Below are 20,223 nucleotides of genomic sequence, written 5' to 3'. Positions count from 1 at the left end.
ACCCAGGCTACTCACTGCCCAAGTGTGCATTTATCTGAAGTTATTTTCTGCTGTATTGCACTGGAAGGTCTGAAGATTTCTTTTGTCCACCTATCTAGCTTACCCAAGTGGAACTATTCATAAAACGTAAATTTAAAAACATTCCAAAGTCTCGGTCACCCTGATAATCTCTGCAGATGAGAATCTGATGAGGAAATATGACCAAAGTTGCACAGGTCTGGACTTCAGAAGACATCTGTGGGGACCAAGGAAGTGGGACATTTATTGAGCATCTACTATGGACCAGGCATGCATTAGACATATGCTTTCTCTTAATTCTCAGGGGGAAAAGTCACATATGTTGTTTCATTACCCAGATGAGAAATGGAGGCTCAGAAAAGGAAGTCGCTCCTCTAAGTCCGCCCAGGTAGTAAGGTACTGGGATTCCGCACCAGGCATGACTGAGACAGCACATCTCACACCGCAGGCCTCCACTTCCTAGTGCAAGGCACAGGCCAGGGACAAATCCCTCCATAACAGTGGGGGCTGGATTTGTGTGGTCCAGGAAGATTCTCGCCCCCCTGCCACTGTCACCACTATTCCTAGGCACACTGAGAGGTCTGGCTCTTAGCAGGCAGACATCAGGCCTCCTCAGCACTGTCATACTTCTCAAGAAGTGAGGTTCAGAGGCAATAAGATCAGAGATAACAAGTCGACCTCTTTGAAAGTTTTGTTTGGGACACTGTTTTCTACAGTGCCAGATGTCTACGTCTGGGGATCACTTCACATAATGTTGAATCACATATCAGGAAGTTTATACCCTTTATAATTATCTTTCAATACTCCAGTTAAATCAAACACAAAATCGTGGGGGCTAGAATGTCTCTATCCTACCTCTTAATAATCCCCCTCTGTGAGAGAGAACATAGCTCGGAGCCTTCAGCTGCTAGAATTTAAGAACATTATTTAATTTCCCCTACATTAAAATTTATTTTTAAGGGTACCTTCTAATGATGTCCAGGGATGCTGGCCTTTCATTTGCAGTGTGTATGTGTGTATATGTGTGTGTTTTAATCATTCTAAGTAGAAAATAATGGGTCAATTAAATGAAAAAACAAACAACAACAAAAAATCAATAATAGTGCTGTGTACATAGAAGTGCCCCAAAAAAGTGAGAGTGGTTTTCAAATGACTGAAGTTTGAGAAACAGTGCACTGGGTAAACCAGATAGAAGTTTTAAGCCATCGAAGAAAAAGAGGAAGGAAGAAGCCTTAGGGAAATGACTGCTATTCTAGTCAAATATAAAACATTGAAAATGCACTTGATCCCTTTCCCAAGAACAAGGAAAGGCAACCAAAGTTAGAAGAGATACGTACTTATGGATACCTCTCCTTCAAAGGCATTGGTCAGGTTTGTGATTGCGGTACAATCTTCTCCTTGCGGTGCTATGAGGTAAAAAAGAAAAAAGGCGTGAGAACTCCAAAAAGTATGAGCAAAATCAATTCCCATTTCTTTTAGTTAATTAGTATGGAGTTTCATTATAACTTATTGCAAATATTTTCCTTTTCTGAAATTTGGTTAAGTCTCCTGGGAACTTCTCTGGCCTTTGTGATGCATTTTGCATTTTTATTTTGCTTTACACATTTTTTTGGAAGCTCACTTGTTATTCTTCCCATCCCAACAAATTCATTCATTAACAAATACATATGTTCTATATCAGGCATTGTGGAAGGCTGGGGGTACAACAATGAATAAGATAGGCATGGTCTTTCTCTAATGAAGCACACGTTAGAGTTGCTTGTCAGCAAAGAGTAAGGAAGAAAGGAATGGATGGATGGATGGATGGATGGTTGGTTGGATGGATGGGTGAATGGAGGCAGGCAGGCAGATTGCTATCACAAGGAAGGCCATTATCACAAATATTTTAAGTGTCCTGCCATACACCACTTGGTATCATAACATTAAACAAAAACACAAGTTGAACAAAACAGGGATTGGTTGCTTCCCAGTTCCTAGGAGATCTTTTCCCATAGATAAAGGGATGTCCTTTACCTGCCTATTTCTTTGGCCTCATAGTGAAACTAAAGGGCAGCAAGTTTTAGGAAAAGCCCTTCTTGCAAAGGCTGATTCAAAGATTTCTCAGAAGAGAGACTCTTCAAAGAGAAAGTTGCCTCCTTGGGAAGTACATTCCTCACCATCCAATGTAAACTAGGCCCTCAACTCTCCCCCATGCCTGTCACCATCACACCTGGTCTGCTCTCATTTCTCCCTCTACCGCTACCTAAAATTATCATGTTCATTTTCCTGGATGACTGCTCATGGCACAGCTCCCAAGCCCTACCACCTGCTGCACACCCACCTCCATAGAAATATTTAAGCTCCTCAAGATGAGTAGGAACCTCATCTGTCTTGGCCAGGATATTTATGGGGGCAGAGAGGGGCTCAAATATTTGTTGAATGAATGAAAACGGAAAAAAAGTCCATTCTTCTAGTAAACACACCTAAGATGGAAACCCCCAAATAGTCCGCAAATATAAACAGGTCAAAAAACATTTAGATAAACCCTGAATGGCAATGCCATGAGAAATAATTAAAGGCAGCTCCAGATAAATCAGTCCATGTATTCATTATTTTAGGTATTTACTTAACACATAATAAAAAGGAAGCCAAAAAAAATGTTCTTGTCCCTGCTTTTGAGGAATTCACAAGATCATGAAGGGCAATAATAATTAACATTCTTTAGATTTTTATAGTTTTCAAAATATTTTTCCAATAAATCCCTCATTTAAGAATCAGGGCAAATAGTCGCTCTAGGTGATGTTGAAGAGCATCTACCCAGTCTGCCTGGGGCGGGGGGGGGTGGGGGGGGACGGGGTGGGGGGGGGGGACGGGGGGGACACACCACCAGAACTGGCCTGACCTGTGACCTGCTTCTGACATTGTTACATTATACAGGCCCAGAATCTGACCTTGGATTATGACTTCTTAATGGCAGGAATGGAAGAACACCCCCCTCCCCCCAAATTCAAACATAACTGCAGGTTACACTGGGAATTTCTAGGAGTTAAGTTGTAATAGAAGGGGGCATGATGTCAAAAACTCTAAGAGAGTTTTGTAAATGATTAGAGCATTTGTTCAAATGGACCCCCTTCATGCTCCAATTCACCTTAACTCTTATGAAGAACATCAAATCTGGCAGGCACGCTGGCAGGATGGTGACCCAAATGTGCAATCAACACATTCATGCTCCCGTGTCAGACAGCAGGGCCTCATTAGAAGGCCTTTCATTCTGTTTAATGAGCATTGTGTTGCTGGGAGAAACAGGCCTGGTGGGGGCTTCCTGAACCTAAAGATTTGTTAGAAAGACTCTGAGGTGAGCTTCCTGGTGGGCTGCATCTCAAAACCTTGCCTCCACTGCACCAAAAACAGCCAAGGAAATGGTTAACTATTCAGTCTAGCCCACCACTCGGCCCCAGATAGAAAGATTCCTTCCTCAATGCCTGATACATTCTAGGTATCCAATAAATATTTGTTCAATAAATGAGTGAGTGAATACACAAGTAAACATAGAATCTTCCCTAAATTTCTCCTTCAAAAGCGAGGCGTTTTATTCAAAGCCAACTTTAAAAATGAACTCATTCAAGTGAGTTCCTCTGTTGTTTACACAGAAGCCACCAGGCTCATGCTGGGCCTTCTCGCTGACAGATGAGGCAATAAAAATCACCAAGCCTTTGCAGGGTCTGCCTTATTTTCATTTGGAAACCACAGGCTGTGTTTTATAAAAACATTGCTGAAATTGTAAGCATGCAGAAGCTATCTGCTAAGATTGAGCTGGCTTTGGTCCCTGCGACCAGTTTGCCGGGGGAGGGGCGTGGAGCGCATCACTGGGTCCTGCTGGTAGTTCTCAGGCTGAGTTGGATGCAAGGATGTTTCCACTGAGATCCGTCACATTGTGCGGAGGTTATCAAGATCTGTAGCTCACTTAATATCCCCATCATCTGACTCTCAGCCAAGACAGTTTAATGAAAGCCGTTTATCTTTAGATAAACATTCTTCTTACCGCCTTCACTTTTTGTCTTTGTTGCTTCAACAAGATTAACTCTCAAGATAAGAAATATGGTCCCCTGCTCTTTCTCATTCCACTCTGCCCGGCACAGTACTGAGCGCACATAGCCGATCAACCAACAGACTTAAAAACTTCAAGAAAAACTTACAAAAGCAGCCTACTCATATTGAGTAAATTTGGAAAGGAGAAAAAGATAAATGTCACTCTGAATTTCACGACTTTAAGACAGCCACTTTGCTATGCAGTACACCCCCAGGACTTCTCAACTTTTCACCCCCCAGAGAGGAGGAAAGTGAACAGTACTCTTCACTCACTTCTCTGAGGACAGGCCCAATCTCTCGGGCAAAAATAAGGACAGGGAGAAAAGTCTCCGTAGTAACTTGTCTAGCTGACTTCATTTCCAGGCAATAAAACAAGGTGAGCTTCTACCTTTTTGAATTAAGGTTCTTTTCAGCAAGTGACAGCAACTTGTAAATCAGGTGAGACAACGTGGATATGCAACAGCATAATTTATTGCAGACATTCACTCAACACAGCTCAGTAGGAGACAGAGCAGGCAGAACCCAGATACTCTAAGGCAGCGGTTCTCAACCTGTGGGTCGTGACCCCTTTGGGGGTCGAACGACCCTTTCACAGGGGTCGCCTAAGACCATCAGAGAACACATATATAATTACATATTGTTTTTATGATTAATCACTATACTTTCATTATGTTCAATTTGTAACAATGAAAATACATCCCGCATATCAGATATTTACATGACGATTCATAACAGTAGCAAAATTACAGTTATGAAGTAGCAACGAAAATAATTTTATGGTTGGGGGTCACCACAACATGAGGAACTGTATTAAAAGGTCGCGGCATTAAGAAGGTTGAGAACCACTGCTCTAAGGTATGCAGTCTGGTGCTAGCCCTTTTCCATAGGGTCATCCCCCTCACCTAAAGCACAGTCTTCCCAACTCTCCCATGAGCTCTGGCACTAAGATAAGCTAGCTAGACCACATGTGGCTCTGTGTCTATTTCCTCATTATTTGCATGGGGTTTTTCTCATTCTCATGTCATTAGAATGGACATTCTGAGTATGGTTATGGGACCTGGGTATGGGCCATGTACTGTGTCCCCTCAGTTGGACTAGCCTCCTTTTGGTCAAATGCCTTTTGTGTTCTTTGTTCATATGACAGGGGAGGAGTAAATAGTGTACATTTTTCTCCTAATTTTGAATGTTCCTCCATAGGGTTAGTGACCTGTAACATTTTTGGACACTCCATTTCAACTAACCAGCCCTGGTAATTTCTCTTTCTCCTAAACTCTAGATTACCCCTCTGAATTCTCACTCTGATCCCTACTGCTCATGTAACAGTGGGTGGTCTAAAGCTACTGATGTAATCCCACAATTTCTTTGATGTCCCTACTGTAGCTTAAAAAGCCATGCAGATTTTATATTCTACTACCATATATAAAATCTGTGTTTGTCTCATAAAAATAATGCCTTAAGTCATTATCTAACAATATCTGTGTTTGTCTCATACTGAAATGTCTTCAGTCACTTGCCAGCTAATTAAAGACAGGAAGTCTGCCCTTCCTGTCTTAAAGGAAAACTGGCACGCCAGGTAGAAGTGTCAAGTTTACCTGGTGTCTTTATCATCCCCTTTACACAACCTCAAACCTTTTGGGGGGAACAGAGGCTCGGTTTGAGAAGGAAGACATTTGATTGTTGGCATTCAAAACATTGACATTTATGGGTTTGACCCTTCTCAAAAGACCCTGAAGATTCATGATGCAAAGAAATCTTTAGTGTTGCTGGGGCCTGAATTAAACTTGCAAACTTGTATTTTTAGGCCAGTAGTTGGAAGCAAGCCCCTTAGACAGGGAGGGGCCTAGCCAGCAGCCCGGCATGCACATCTTAAGGTTGTTTCCTTATTCTCTAGTTGTCAGGCTCCCAACTCTTGGGTAGGTAGGGACACTCGACAAGGTCAAAGGCGTACCCGTATGTCCTCCCAACCTTCTCTCCAGCCCCAACATATGATCAATACCTCTAAGCTAAGCCAGTTGCTTTGTACTCCCACGCTGTCCTTGGATTCATGTAACCCCACCATCTTAAAAACCCTGCAGTGACTTCCCATCACACTGAGAACAAAACCCAAACTCTCAACCGTGGCCTACAAGGCCTTAGGTGATCTGGCGCCTGCTTCCCTCTCTGACTTCATTCCTTGGCATTCTCTCCTCTGATCGCCTGGCCTCCCTGCTGTTCCGGAACAGGCCATGATGCTCCCGCACGCTGCCTGGCTTTGCACCGGCTACCCGCTCTGCTCTTGGCTCCCTCCCGCATTTCACGCAGGGTTTCTTCTAGACGAGCCTCCTCAGAGGCTCTTTCCCTGACCACCTTCTCGGAAGAAAGCTCCCCTAGCACTCTGAAGCCTCTTGCTCTGCCTTCCTTTTTACAGCTCTTGTCTCTCCCTGGCTTCATAGAAGGTATGTCATATTTACTAGCTTACTGTTGGCCTCCCCAGTTTAGCAGGCAAGCACCCTATAGACAAGAATTTTCTCTCTGCTGCAGATGTTCCTTGAACATCTGGAAGCTCCGTGAACCCCCCACGCAAGCCCAGATTGAACCGCTCTTGGCCACGCTGCCATGGGCTTGCCTGCCAAAAGCGATCCCAAACACAAAGGCAATCCCCTTGGAACCAACCTGAAGCATTGTAGCAGTAGGTGTCATACTGGGAGGTGTTGGAGGTGAGAATGTACACCCCTGTGTGGTTTGCGGCACAGATGGGGTTGGGGTGGATGCGGGGAATCACCACGTGCCCTTCTATGAACCCGTACCTGCAAAAGAAACAGCAGCGGTTAGCCACCTGCGAGGCCGTGACGGTATTTCATCCCATGCCATCAAATGACATGTCATGCAGCGCAACGCTTCATTCAACTCACCCTGAAGAGATGTTTAAGGTTTCAGCCAGTGAGTTATGTGAAATCCAAAAATAACAGCAGAGGGAGCGTGAGAGGGATCAAGGCTGATAGAAACAAAGTGATTTCATTTAGGGCTCTATAAAGCTTTTCTTTTTTCTTTTTTTTTTTTTAAAGAGATTCGTGAAAGAAAATAGTTTCAAATAAAAGTTGTGGTCAAGTCAGTTTAGACAAGCAGAAGGAAGTCCAAGTCACAGAAGAGAAAAGAATGACCACTTTATGATGTGGATCCACGGTGGCTCCCCATGACTTTCATACTTTTTCAGAAAATGCATAAAATGACCAGCTCCCTTAGGATAGAATTAGGTGGCTGATCACTTCATCCCACAAATGTCAAATCTGCCTCATTTCCCATCCCCACGCTTCTCTCTTCGTCTCGCCTTTTCCTGTGATCTCTTCATTCCAAACTCCGTTACTCTCCACACGAAGGCTTGTTCATATGCCAGATACATGAGCGATTCGCCTCATGAGCATCCCAGGCAGAATTTCATTGCCAGGGGAAGTAAATTGACCGTCATTAAAATAGGAGTAACAGCGATTAAGTCAGTAGATAGCAATGCCTCATTTAGCTCAGGAATTTTCCAGAAGCATCACAGCCAGAGAAGCATTTAAACCGCTCTGCATCCCCCTCCCCCAAGGTATTTCTGGGAGCATGTTGGAGCTGGAGACCCTTTCAGATAAAACATACAGCACCCAGCCTCTTCCATCAGCATCATGGTGGCTACTCACTGCACAATTTCTCTGGGATATAAATGCCTCAAACAAAAAATTTGCAAGGGATGAGGTGGTAGCAGGGGAAAGGCAGAGAAGGAGAAGCTAAATCCAGCAGGTTTTTTGAAAAATGCAAAGCTAAGGCACAGCCTTTATCCTTCTAATCTCTCCTGATGGTAGCAACAATAGTGCATGACCCTGCAAGACCCGTGGAAATGGCTGTGAGTTTGAAATTTCCAAGCACATAGAACTCATTAAGTCTATGTTGCAATTGCAGCTTGCATGACTAATTCCTCATCTAAACAGACAGACTGGTTTCTCCAAAGACTCCTTAGCTTGGTGGGGGGAGGGGTCGCAATTAAATGTCAGTAAGTTTCCATATATCTGAGAATTGCTACTAATCAGGGTGGGGCAGACAGCTACGGTTTTCTCATAGCCTGAGACTTTGCCATCTGTGCTATGGCACATAGCTGATTCATTGCTACCTAAGTGAAATTATGGAAATGAGTTTTGCAATGCTCACTTTCAGCTATGGGTGGAACCATAGATTTCTTTGACATAGTGTCTCTCTTTTTCTTTTTTAAATGATAATACCCAGTGAGCCTACTCCCATCCCACCCTTACTGCATGCACCAAGTCTGTTGTACACTGACAATCTAGAACAGCGGTTCTCAACCTGTGGGTCGCGACCCCTTTGGGGGTCGAACGACCCTTTCACAGGGATCGCCTAAGACCATCGGAAAACACATATATAATTACATATTGTTTTTGTGATTAATCACTATGCTTTCATTATGTTCAATTTGTAACAATGAAAATACATCCTGCATATCAGATATTTACATGACGATTCATAACAGAAGCAAAATTACAGTTATGAAGTAGCAACAAAAATAATTTTATGGTTGGGGGTCACCACAACATGAGGAACTGTATTAAAGGGTTGCGGCATTAGAAGGTTGAGAACCACTGACCTAGAACCTACATTCCCTTGTTAAGTTATCCTTGAGTTTTTGCCACATCACGTTGACGGCCGGTTTTGTGTGTCACGTCCAGTTTTGGTGTCACACTGTACATTTGGGGATATTAACATTTACATGTGTGTATATTGCATGAGTAGGTTGCTGTTCACAGAGAGAAAAGAAATACTCAGCACATCCGTGCATCATACCTGCATCTCCCCTTTGCTCTCAGTCCTTCCTTGGGGTTTGATCATTAAAAACTTGCCCTGGGCTCAGGCGAAGTAGGACCTGAATCTGGACTCCTCCCCATGCCAGTGATTTGGCCCAGGGCGAGCTGGGGAACTTCTCTGAGCTTTTGTTGCTTCACGCATAAGTAGGGTAATATAATCTACCGTGGTGCCCTTCGAGGGTTAAGTGAGGGGTTGTGGGCAAGTGCCCAGCATCTGTGCGCTCACTGATGGGCAGTGGAAAGAGTAATAACTTCCCTCTTTTTCAGCCTAGGACAGCAGTTCTCAACCTGTGGGTCACGGCCCCTTTGGGGGTTGAACGACCCTTTCACAGGGGTCGCCTAAGACCATCCTGCATAGCAGATATTTACATTACGATTCATAACAGTAACAACATGACCGTAATGAAGTAGCAACGAAAATAATTTTATGGTTGGGTCACAACATGAGGAACTGTATTTAAAGGGCCAGAAGGTTGAGAACCACTGGCCTAGGAGAACATGTCTGTATTTTGTAAGTAGGCCTTGTCTGCATTTCACAATCAAAATTCAGCTCACTAAATCCACTCCCTTAGTGGATTTCTCTAGCTGACCTAGTCCCAGCCCTGGTTAAACAATTAGTCTTGGGAATAGAATCAATGGATGTGCTAACCGGTCTTCCTTCATTGCAGACCACAGCGCAGGGTGAGCAGCCAGCAGAGCTAGCTCCCTTTCTCTGCTCCTTTCATGCTCTCGCCAACGTATCTCTGAATGCATACAGATGTCTTCTACAGCCGCTCTCTGCTTTGGAGCAATGCTGCGCAATACAACTGTCTGTGATCACGGACACAGCCTGTAATCAATGTTGTCCCATACAGGAGCCACTAGCCATTTGTGGCTAGTTGAGCACTTGAAATGTAGATTGCTGCAAGTTACTGTTTAAGACATAAAGGTTTTCCTTTTGAGCAAGAGCCTCCGCTACCGCTCATAAAGTGGGTCTCTTACTCTCTAACCAAGAGCGGAGATTGATGTATTGAATGTTCCTGGTGTCATTCCATTGCAAAAGCACAGAAGGGGTAGCGGTGGACTGGGATGGAAACCGAGCAGTTGTTCAGATGACTTAGAGTGTGTCTAGTGAAGACCAACCAAAGCATACACTTCACTGTGGCCTTCACCACAGCTTGCTCTTAAAGTGCACCCCTCGACCGAGGGTTTGAGGAAAGCTCCACGGAGCACGTGGTCTCCACAGAAGCCTCTCAGGAGGCCCTCCTGAGTGAGTCCCTCCATTCTTTCCCAGTCGCTAGTAATTTGTCTTAATAATTTTCATGCCCCCCCCCCTTTTTCAACCCTCTCAAACTAAAGCAACATAGAAGAGAATAAAGAAACAAACAGAAAGAGAAGGTTGTTTGAAAAATCTGCTTTAAGCCAAGTCTGCAGGGCCTAGACTCCGCCAGGCACATATTTATTTTAATCCCTGTTATTTGGTTTACGTTTTCTTGTGGTTCCGACAATAATATTGCACGTTTCTTCAAAGCTAGGAGAGCGCCATGTGGAAGCACGGCAGGCATTAGGATTCTGGCTGTTGACCCTTAATGGCCTCCTCTGGGCAGCCCCGCTATCATTTACAAGGGTGTCTTTAGAGGGCTTTAAATTTCCACTGTCAGGCAAGTTCCAGATTGACGTGCCAAATTAATAGGTGAGGCCAATAGGCAATCATCCAATCAGATACCAGGGAGGAGCCTTCCCGGTGCTAAGCCCCACCCCCTCGGCCAAGGCAGCCAGTGCTCTCAGTGGGCTCTCACCTGCAGGTCTCAAACCCCGCTCGCCAGGCTTCCTCCATCTGGGCCATGGTGGGCAGGGTGCAATCGAAAGCCTTGCAGAGGTCAGCTGCCTCAGTCCGTGAGATGCTGTAGCGACCATTTTTCTCCACATGGAATACGCCTGCGTACCGGCAGGTTACATTCAAATCTATGGGATGAAACAAGAAATGTTAATATTCGTTTGCATACATAATGAGGGAGGGGTAAGAAGTTTGTTTTTGAGCAGCCTCGTTCAAAAAGCCAAATAAACTTCTCTACTGCTCCAACATTCCAAAGCACCATCACACTTGGCTCAAATCTGAGCTAAGACACAATTAAGTCCCATCACTCCGACTTCCTCTCCATCAATTGCTGCACAACAAACTCCTTTAAAAGCATATGATTGGGAGTGCAGCTAACCACGTTGGGTTTGGCGCTGCTTGCTTGAAATCGAATTTTGCTCAAACAAACTCGTAAAATGTTGAATAAGCCTCCGTTTGTCTCTAATGGCACTGCCACTTTAAAAGGCCATTTGACGGTTTCTTACAAAACGAAGCATTCTCTTACTATTTGATTCAGCGATGACACTGCTGGGTAGTTCCACAAAGGAGTTGAGAACTTATGTCTACACAAAAACCTACACACAGCTGTTTGTTCACAATTGCCAAACTTTACAATCGACCAAGATGTCCCTCAATAGGTGAATGAGTAAGTAAAAATAAAAAGCACATGACTTATGTCTGATTATTAAAGCAATACAAACTTGTTGAAAACTTACAAAATTCTGGAAAGGAAGGAAGGAAAAGCCAGTCCACCACTAAGAATGCATGGCTAACATTTTAAACATTTTGTTGAATCTTCTTTTAGTTTGTTTTCTGATATGTGTATGTGTGTTTCTAGTTAAAAATAATACTAAATATACAATTTTAGATTTGGGAGTCTTTTCTCCCCACTTAATCTTATATTACGTGCATTTTCCCACAATCATGTGGTCTTGCTCCCTTGCTTAGAATCTCCACTGGCTTCCGGCTCCACCCAGAATAAGATCTTATCTGCTGATAAGATCTACGTGTTCTGGCTCCTATCTCCCTCTCCAAACTAAGTAGCTCGCTCTGCTCCAGGTACAGAGCTTCCCTTCAGTTCCTTTGGGCATTCTGGGCCCTTTCCCACCTTCCAACATTTACATCTGCCTTTCCCTCTGTCTGGAATGTTCTGTCCTCGGATTATCCCATTCTTGTTTGTCAACTCCACATCACCTCTTAGCGTCCTTCCCTGAACACTCTAATCCAACTCGCGGCGCCTCCCTCACCTCACCTGGCGTTTGTGTCTTCACAGCAACGTGTTTATTTATTTGTGCGTTTGGTTATTATCCATTTGCCCTTTCTGAGATGGAAGCTCCAAAAAAAAAGGAAAGGCCTTCCACCGGTTTACAGCTGTGTTCTAATGCCCACAACAGTACCTGACAGAGAGGGGATGCTCAACGAATATTGTTGAATGAATGAACGACTCATTAAAACATCTTCAAAAACACACTTGTAACATCTTGACAGATAGGTCGAGGCCTGATGTTTGCTCCCAAGACATCCCCTACGAAACCTAACTGCTATTCGTTGGTGAAAGTGATCTGAGCCAAGGACTTCTGGGAGTTTTGCAGATATTAATCTGAAATCTCAATAAGGAGCTGAACGATCCTCTGGTTCCATAGGATCCTCTGTAACAATCTCAAAAGGCTGAAAAGGCCTTCATTGAAAACTCATTATTTTTCTGGAACTGTTATCCCAGTGTGCACTTGAGTGAGCTCCAACACCGAAAGGTTACGTTATCGACACCGTCCTGGTGAAGCCTAATTCCTCCTGAGCACTTCCTTGAGCCTCCAAGACAGGAGGACTCTTGGACTCTTGCCGACAGTTCCTTGGGGACTGGTGGACCTTGTGCCATCAATATGTTAGTTACGAGCAAGGTCTGGATTCCTACAGATCTGGCTTTAACTCAAAATCTCTCTATCATGTGTGCAGGTCTGCAGATCATCAGGAAGATTCTGCATATTAATCAGCAAGAACATTGAGACTCAGAGAACTGAGTTGCCCAAGGAAGTGAGGATTTCCGTCTCAAGCCTGTAGTCACTTTCCAGAATCTCAGGTGCTTTGTTCTATACTCTGAGCCAATAGCCCAGGTAGGGGAAGCCCACTACTGCATTGTCCCTGGGTACCCGGAACCTCTGGGGTTCTGTGTTGCATCAGCTTCCGAGAACCCTGGCGGGGGGGGGGGGGGAGTGTTTTTAATGTATATCTGTACATATTACTTATAGGTGGAAAAACTAAAGCTCAGAAAAAGTAAGCAACTTTCCCAGCTATTAAGTGGCAGAGCTGGAATTTCATCTTAGGTCTGTTTAGATATCAAACTCATGTTCGAAACCACCTTGCCACTTGCCCTAGGATCTTGTGTTATTAGAACAATATTTCGCTCTGAAGGAGAGAGGAACCCTACGCTATTGGGACATGAGAGCAGAGAGAGGGTCAGTATGATTGAGCTGTACAGGCAACAAGGACTCTCTCCTTTCTGAGCAGGAAGCAGGTTCCCACCCCTAGAAAACAGTGTCAGACAAATGCAAAGTGTGGTGACAAGTGAACCATTAAACTTCTGTATGCCCTTTCCTGACTCGGAAAACAGTGAGAGAAGAAACAAGCAATGACGCTTTGAAAAGACATAGTAGTAAAGCCTATCTCAACTGGTGTTCCTTGCCTTTGTTTGCATCATGAGCATGGAGGTGCTTTAAAAAACTTCAGAAGTAGGAGAAATGGAGAACATCTGTTTTGGTGTGAGATTCATTCCTTTTTGTCTGTAACGGTGTCCCCCTTAGCCAGTCACACAGCACGTAGCTGATGAAGCAAAAGGAGCAGAGAAGAGGGAACCGCACAAGGCCCTTTTGAAATACTGTTTGTTTTTCAGCTTTGGCGTCTGTTGGCCAATCTTAGCAAAGGGAACCTGTCACACTGGGTGGCAGCCCTTTCGGGGGCTCTCCTTGTCTAGCCCATCAAGGAAAAACAAAGCGTCCCCATTCGCTTCTTGGAGGCGAGGCTGGGAGGGGAGACTTCAGTAGATGGCAGGAGAGGCCCACTGCCTGTCCGTGCTCAGCCAGGCGGCAGCTCTCACTCCCCGGTTAAAAAGAAAGGCGGAGGCGTGGCGGTGGTTTGGCGCTCCATGGCAGTTTCTGTCTTATTAAAATAGATTCTAGTTTGCTACCTGGCACACAGATATGCAAATGCAACAGGAACCAATTCAGGTTGAGACTTTAGAATAAAACCCTTCGTGCCACAGCCAATGTAACTTGACAGACAACACCCGCATGCATTGTGTGAGTGTGTCTATATGTGTGTATGCAAGTAGTGGTGTGTGGTTGTGTGTACTCTGCTCAGCCAGGACAGGAAGAAACAGGTAAACTTAATCTTCAGCCCCAGGTTTAAACAAGGTCTGACAGACAGTAGGCATCAGCCAAGGGCTGCCAAATGAATGAAGAGATTCTATGCAAATGTGAAAATTCCACAGCCTACACTTATCTTAATCTCATGAAAAAGTCCAACTCTTAATCCTGACGGCATTCGGCCATCTGGAATTGCAAAGATGGTGCCAAAACTTCATTTCAGGTCAACTAGCCCATGAGTGTTGACAGTTCCTTCCCTCTGGGTCCTTCGTACATTAAAAGGGACCAGACCTTCAGGGCTGAGTGTCCTTCCAGTCCTGATAACTTATGATGACTTCCCAATGGGCTTCCTTAACACTTATGCAAACCAAAATTCTTACCCCAAAGGGTATTGTTAATAGTACCAATGGCAATAACACAATAAATACATCTTGTGTGTTTATTATGTACATGCTGGGCACTATTCTAAGCACTTTATAAGGACTGACTCATTTTACCCTTAAAACAACCCTAGGAAATGGGTACCATTATTATCTCCACTTTCCAGATACAGAGACTGAGGCACAGAGAGGGGGGAAACATGCCCAGGTTCCCAGAGCTGGCAATGATAGAGCTGGGATTCAAATCCAGCCAGTCTGGCACCAAGAGTCCACAGGCTTATCCACTACTTAACTGTACACTTGATTTAAGGAACTGGTTATGGCCTCTCAGCACCCCCAATGTATGGCTGCTAATATTCCATAGCAGTTTCTAAGTAAAGTTAGAGCAAGGCTGAGGCGTGAGTAGCCATGGACTGGCGAGCCCGTGTCTGTGGCAATGGTACTGGCCACGCTGCAAACCCTGCAGACACGCAGGACTCCTGAGATGTCTGTACGCCTCTCCTGAGAAACAGAGGCCCCTGTGATTAGGGATCTGCTGTGACTCAAGAGGCTAATAGCAACTGGCTGATGTGTCTTTCAAACAAGCCTTTCCAACTGGAAATAAATCAAGAACGTTTTCCGTTGAGCCCTCTGGTCTCCAATAAATCTCCTGTATCATGTAATAAATGAACAGTCCCAAGTTCCTCCCTCTGAGACACCCAAAGGGCAACATCAATGGGTTGAGGCCACTTTTAGATTCAGGGTGGAGCCTCTCTGGAGGGAGAAATGCCACCCGGACTGTTAGGGTGGCCAAGAGGACAGAGGGGTCACGGGGCCCACCAACATGGGAAGAGGTTTATCAGTGTGAGCTTTTAGGAAGATTTCAAAAAGGAGCTCTCTAAGAGTGTCTATTGTTTAACCTAATCTGGCACCAAACTCACAGGAAGGTTGGTAGTTCAGGATTCTAACCTCTGTGCTATGCTGCCGATTATGGCAGGTTCTGGGTAAAGTCATTCTCACTTGGATAAGCCATAGCTGACCCATGACACCACTAATCTTAACTTTCTTTTCCACCAGCCTCAGATCAAGGGAAATAGGTTTCTTTAGTAAAATCACCCCACCTCGTTTCCAAACTTTGCCTAAATTCCAGGGCCTGAGACGAACAGTTTCTTGGTTTTACCCCAGTTGTTTCCTGAGTAGTAGAAAAATCACAGGATCTGCTGGGAGTACAGCGCTGTGTAATTTTCACCCAACTTGCCATTACCCACATCTTCCCAAACTCTCCTGAGAGGTGAGTGGGGATGGGGTGGGGTGGGGTGTCACACAGCTGGCTAGCCATGGAAGTTTTCAACCTGGAATCTACACGCTGATTTTCAGGGGATCTATACCACTGTGAAATTATATGCAAAATTTGTGTGTACATATACAGTATGTGCATGTGTGCTTCTGAGTGTGTGTGTGTAGGTGTTTTAATGGGAACAACATCCTTGGGATCTCATTAGTTTCTCAAAGAAGTCTGTGACACAAACACATACAGAATTACAAGGAGCCCGGCTGGTGTGGCTCAGTTGGTGGCCAGTTGTATTCCTGGTCAGGACACACACCTGGGTTGTGGGTTCAATCTCCAGTCAGGGCATGCACAGAAGGCAATCAATCAATGTTTCTATCTCACATTGATGTTTCTCTCTCTCTCTTACTCTCTCTCTCTCTCTCTCTCTCTCTCTCTCTCTCTCTCTCTCTCTTCCTCTCTCTAAGCATGTCCTTAAGTGAGGATTAAAAACAAAACAAAAACATAATTACAAGGATTGTTCTCTCCAAGGTCTCTTCAGTAATCAAATTCCAGGATTCCGGAATTTTGGAACTTCCCTGTGGGCTTCATGACAGCAGACGTCTCTCTTTCATCATCATGTCCCCAGTACCCAGCACAGTGGTGCATAAAATAGGCACATGTTAAACAAGTGAATGAATGAATGTTCTCTTTCTCCTCCTTCCCTGACAGGGCAAGCACATGGGTGGGGTGCAAAGAGAGCCCCCTCAGGTCCATTCCCTACATCATGTCTGAAGAATCGCCAGCTGGGCCTTGTTGAGAATTCCCTATTGGACACTTAATATGTTCTTCAACCAAAAGCATTTGCTTCTGAGAAACTATGCTGTTTTCCCTGGAAACAAATGTTTCAGAGACCAACTTTCAGTTTTGTAACTGGCTTTGTCCAAATTCTAAAAATGGTCTTCTCAGCAATGGGCACATCACGGGGCCATTTCTGAGGCCAGATCTCCTGAGGGAGGATGCCAGACATAGGGGTCTCACAGGAGGACCACCAGCAGATGACCTGTCATCATACTGTGCCAGAGACTTCAGATCTCCAAAACAGACTTCTCCAGATGGTCCAAAATAAACTAATTTATTTTCCAACACGCACCACCCAGATGTGTCTGGTCCCTATCTGTCATCTCAGGAGGGATGCAGCAGAATTAGATGTTTCTTTTCTACTGATTTGGTCCCTGAAGAAGTTGGTTTTTCTTGAAGATGGGGATAAAGCCAGTTCCCATGACTCAATGACTGTGCAGTTCTCATGCCATGATGACAACAGCGAGCATGCACTCAGCACCTACTCTAGGCCATATGAGGTTTTCAACAGTTTCCTTGTAAGAATTCATTTTATTCTCACAACTCTATGTTTTGTATTAGCCCCAATTTTTCACAGAAGGTAACTGATTCATTGAGAAGACATGAGTACCCGGAGCTAGTAAGCCATGAACCCGGGTTTCAGACTGGGCAGTCCAGCTGATCACCTTGCAGTGTTAAATTGGGCATGGGGCAGATGCTAGAACTACAGGAAACCCACTTATCCTCCATGTGATTTTTTTCTAATGGATTTTGATAGAGAGAGAGAGAGAGAGAGAGAGAGAGAGAGAGAGAGAGAGGTGAGAGAGAAGCATTGATTGGTTGCCTCCCAAATGTGCCTCAACTGGGAGCAAACCTGCAACCTGGGTATGAGCCCTGACCGGGAATGGAACCTACCTTTCAGTGCATGGGACGATGCTCCAACCAACTGAGCCCAGCCAGGACTCCATATGGTTTTTAAAGTGTGGAAAGGTGAGCATTTATTTAAAGAGAGCTCTGGAGAGAGGAATTTGAGCTTGTTGAATATTATTTTAAGATTCTATTTCTCTTGATTCCAGACCATAAGGCTTAAAAGGGCAGGGCCCTTTGCCCAAGAGCTTGGAAAGGTTCCCCTCACTGGTGGAACTGCCACATTCTCCCTGGGGAGAAGATTTTGAGCTCTCCATGTTCACCTGCTTTCTCCAACATCGGGCTGGCTACCTCGTTCTGATTCTACCTGTCCTCTTCCCACGATCCCTTGGGAATCGAGAATCCAGCCCAAGCTACAGCTTAGACCTCTTTCTTCCTTCACAGCCTGAGGGCTCTGGCCAAGGTCAGGCAGGGTGAACAGAAGGCCCCAGGGCTCAGGTTGGCCCAGGCCTGGGATGCCAGACCACAGAGTGCCCTGGTGACATTAAGAGATGTCTGCTGCCCAATCTGAACTCTCACGGTCCCAGCTGAGACACCAGGCCAATCTGGAGCAGGGACTTCGGGTTGATCGCAACTGACTCCATGGAGCTCCTGTGAGTCTGTCGCACGCAAGCCTCTTGGGCAGTGGCAGCCCAAAGCACTGATGAGTTTTCCACTTAAAAAAAATTTTATAGTGTTTATCATGAAAAGGCCAGGATTCTGTTTCTGTCTTCTGATATGTTGAGTTCATGTCTGAAAAAGATTATGCAACTCACAAAACTAACAGTATGATTCTCATCAAAGTAGGAAAAGAAAAAAGTCAATTTCTTCTTGATTCCCATCATCGCTAATTGGATCATCTGTGTTTAAAGCCAGGAGGGACAACAGACAGCTTCTAATCCAATTCTCTTGAAACACAATAGAAAACAAAATCCAGAATGACTGAGCACGGTCCCCCAGCCAGTTCTGAGAAAAGCTGGACCTTAGGGGTCCATGGTTGCTAAACTCCTGACTCCCCGACTAGTGCTCTTACTACTGAACTGCTTTTATAAGAGGTCAGAGCAAGCCATTCCCAATCAAGTTATAATCCACTGTCGTAACAAGACAAAGAAAGCATTCTGGTTTTCATTTATTCCATGGAGGTCTTTGAAGCCCAGAAGTTTCCATCTGGGAGTCTTCTTAGCTATTCCAGCCCCTACTGGCACCCAGGCCCGCCCATCCAGAAGACTGGCACGCCTTCCTGCTGCCCCCATGCACTTGCCTGCATCCCCTGACGCCCATGTGATGGGCTCCTGGAGAAAGGCTCTATTGTTCAGCATCTACGTCTGAATGAGGCCAAAATCACACTCGGTGGCCGAATCGCCTTTGGCTTCTCAATGCAGACCATGAGTCTTGAGAGACTCAGTCACTGCTGAAGCTGCTCAAGAGGTGGGTGAGGGTTTAAGGAGCAGAGAAAATAGTCATACACCATCATACCCAGTGAATTTCCTCCACAATGTCCTGGTGCCTTTCCACTGAACTAGTCATCTCTTAGCACTTAGAAAGGAAATGCACCCCAACTCCTTGGTGCCCGGCTATAGCCCCTGACCTCTCTGCCTGCCAACATGGAACCAACAGGGATCCAGAGAAGAGCCCAATGGGTTCTCAGCACCACTCTGCCCTCCAGTCAAGACCTCCAACAACTGACTCAGTGAAGCTCTTCGGTTGTTTCACAGTCTGCAGAGCCCTCCCCCTGCCTCCTCCTGGCAGGATGGGACCTGGGGGAGGGGAGAAGGCGGGGAGAGCCTGTTCAGGCTCCCACTCCACACCCTGGGTCCAACGGTCTTTCTGGCAAAGGAAGATGTGCCCCAGAACTGTCACCTCAGGGCAGGATTCTGAAAGGCCAAGTGGTTTTTGGTGAGCGAGCCTCCAGGAAGATGGCCGAGGGAGAGAAACCCCAGGGTATGCCCCTGCGTGTTGCCATAGCGACCAGGAAACTGCTCGCTCTGGCCTTGCAACCTTTGCTTTCTTCTTTTTTGGCTCCTATCGGTTTAGCAGGTTGACTAGCACAAACCCAGGATGTGGTTAAATGAAACTAAAAAGCATCTCAGAGGCCCGCATGGGGTTTTCCTGTTGCAAATCAAAAACAAAAAAACACACAAAGGATCCCACTTCATAACTAGATGTTTTTTCGGAGGCTGTTACAATTATGGATCCATCACCTAATTCATGTAAAGATTTTGCTCAGGTCTGTAACCAGCATTTGGAAGAACTGGTTGACTTTTACAGATGGAGAAACTAAGGGACAAGAGATTCAGGGCCTCAACGTCTTACAGAATTTGAGTAAAATCCAGACCTGCACCAGATTTTCGAGGCAGAATTCTCTCCATTTTTCTCCCTGGTTGCTACGGGGAAAAGTGGAGGCTCTCAGGGAGAAGAGGTATGGATTTCAGACTGTTTCTCCCTTCCACCATGAGGTCGCAGGCAGAACCACAATATTTAGAAAGTAAAAGCAGAGCTGCCCCAGTGGGAGCTGGAGTGCGGGTGAGAGACAGACCCCAGACTCTCCATCCACCCACTGCTCATTCTTGCCCAGCCCCCACCCTACCCCACCCCACCGATGGTCCTGACACCCTCCACAACGGTCTGGGACAGTGGTCGGCAAACTCATTAGTCAACAGAGGCAAATATCAACAGTACAACGATTGAAATTTCTTTTGAGAGCCAAATTTTTTAAACTTAAACTATATAGGTAGGTACA

General features: G+C 45.2%; 1 protein-coding gene across 1 annotated transcript in view; it reads right to left on the bottom strand.

Moving 5' to 3' along the window:
• Nucleotides 1–10,869, bottom strand: part of CD44 (CD44 molecule (Indian blood group)) — a gene marked incomplete at its 5' end in the record, with an annotated part of 53,340 nt that extends 42,471 nt beyond the window's left edge. The window contains 3 exons of the mRNA XM_014446107.2: nucleotides 1,356–1,424; nucleotides 6,739–6,872; nucleotides 10,694–10,869. Coding sequence (XP_014301593.2) covers nucleotides 1,356–1,424; nucleotides 6,739–6,872; nucleotides 10,694–10,869 — 379 coding nt within the window. The remainder of the gene's footprint in view (nucleotides 1–1,355; nucleotides 1,425–6,738; nucleotides 6,873–10,693) is intronic.
• Nucleotides 10,870–20,223: the final 9,354 nt, after the last annotated feature.

The sequence above is a fragment of the Myotis lucifugus genome, unplaced genomic scaffold (assembly GCF_000147115.1).
Source record: "Myotis lucifugus unplaced genomic scaffold, Myoluc2.0 scaffold_502, whole genome shotgun sequence".
Taxonomy (NCBI): domain Eukaryota; kingdom Metazoa; phylum Chordata; class Mammalia; order Chiroptera; family Vespertilionidae; genus Myotis; species Myotis lucifugus.
The sequence above is the reverse complement of the archived record's forward strand: the minus strand, read 5'-3'. Positions and strand labels throughout refer to the sequence as shown.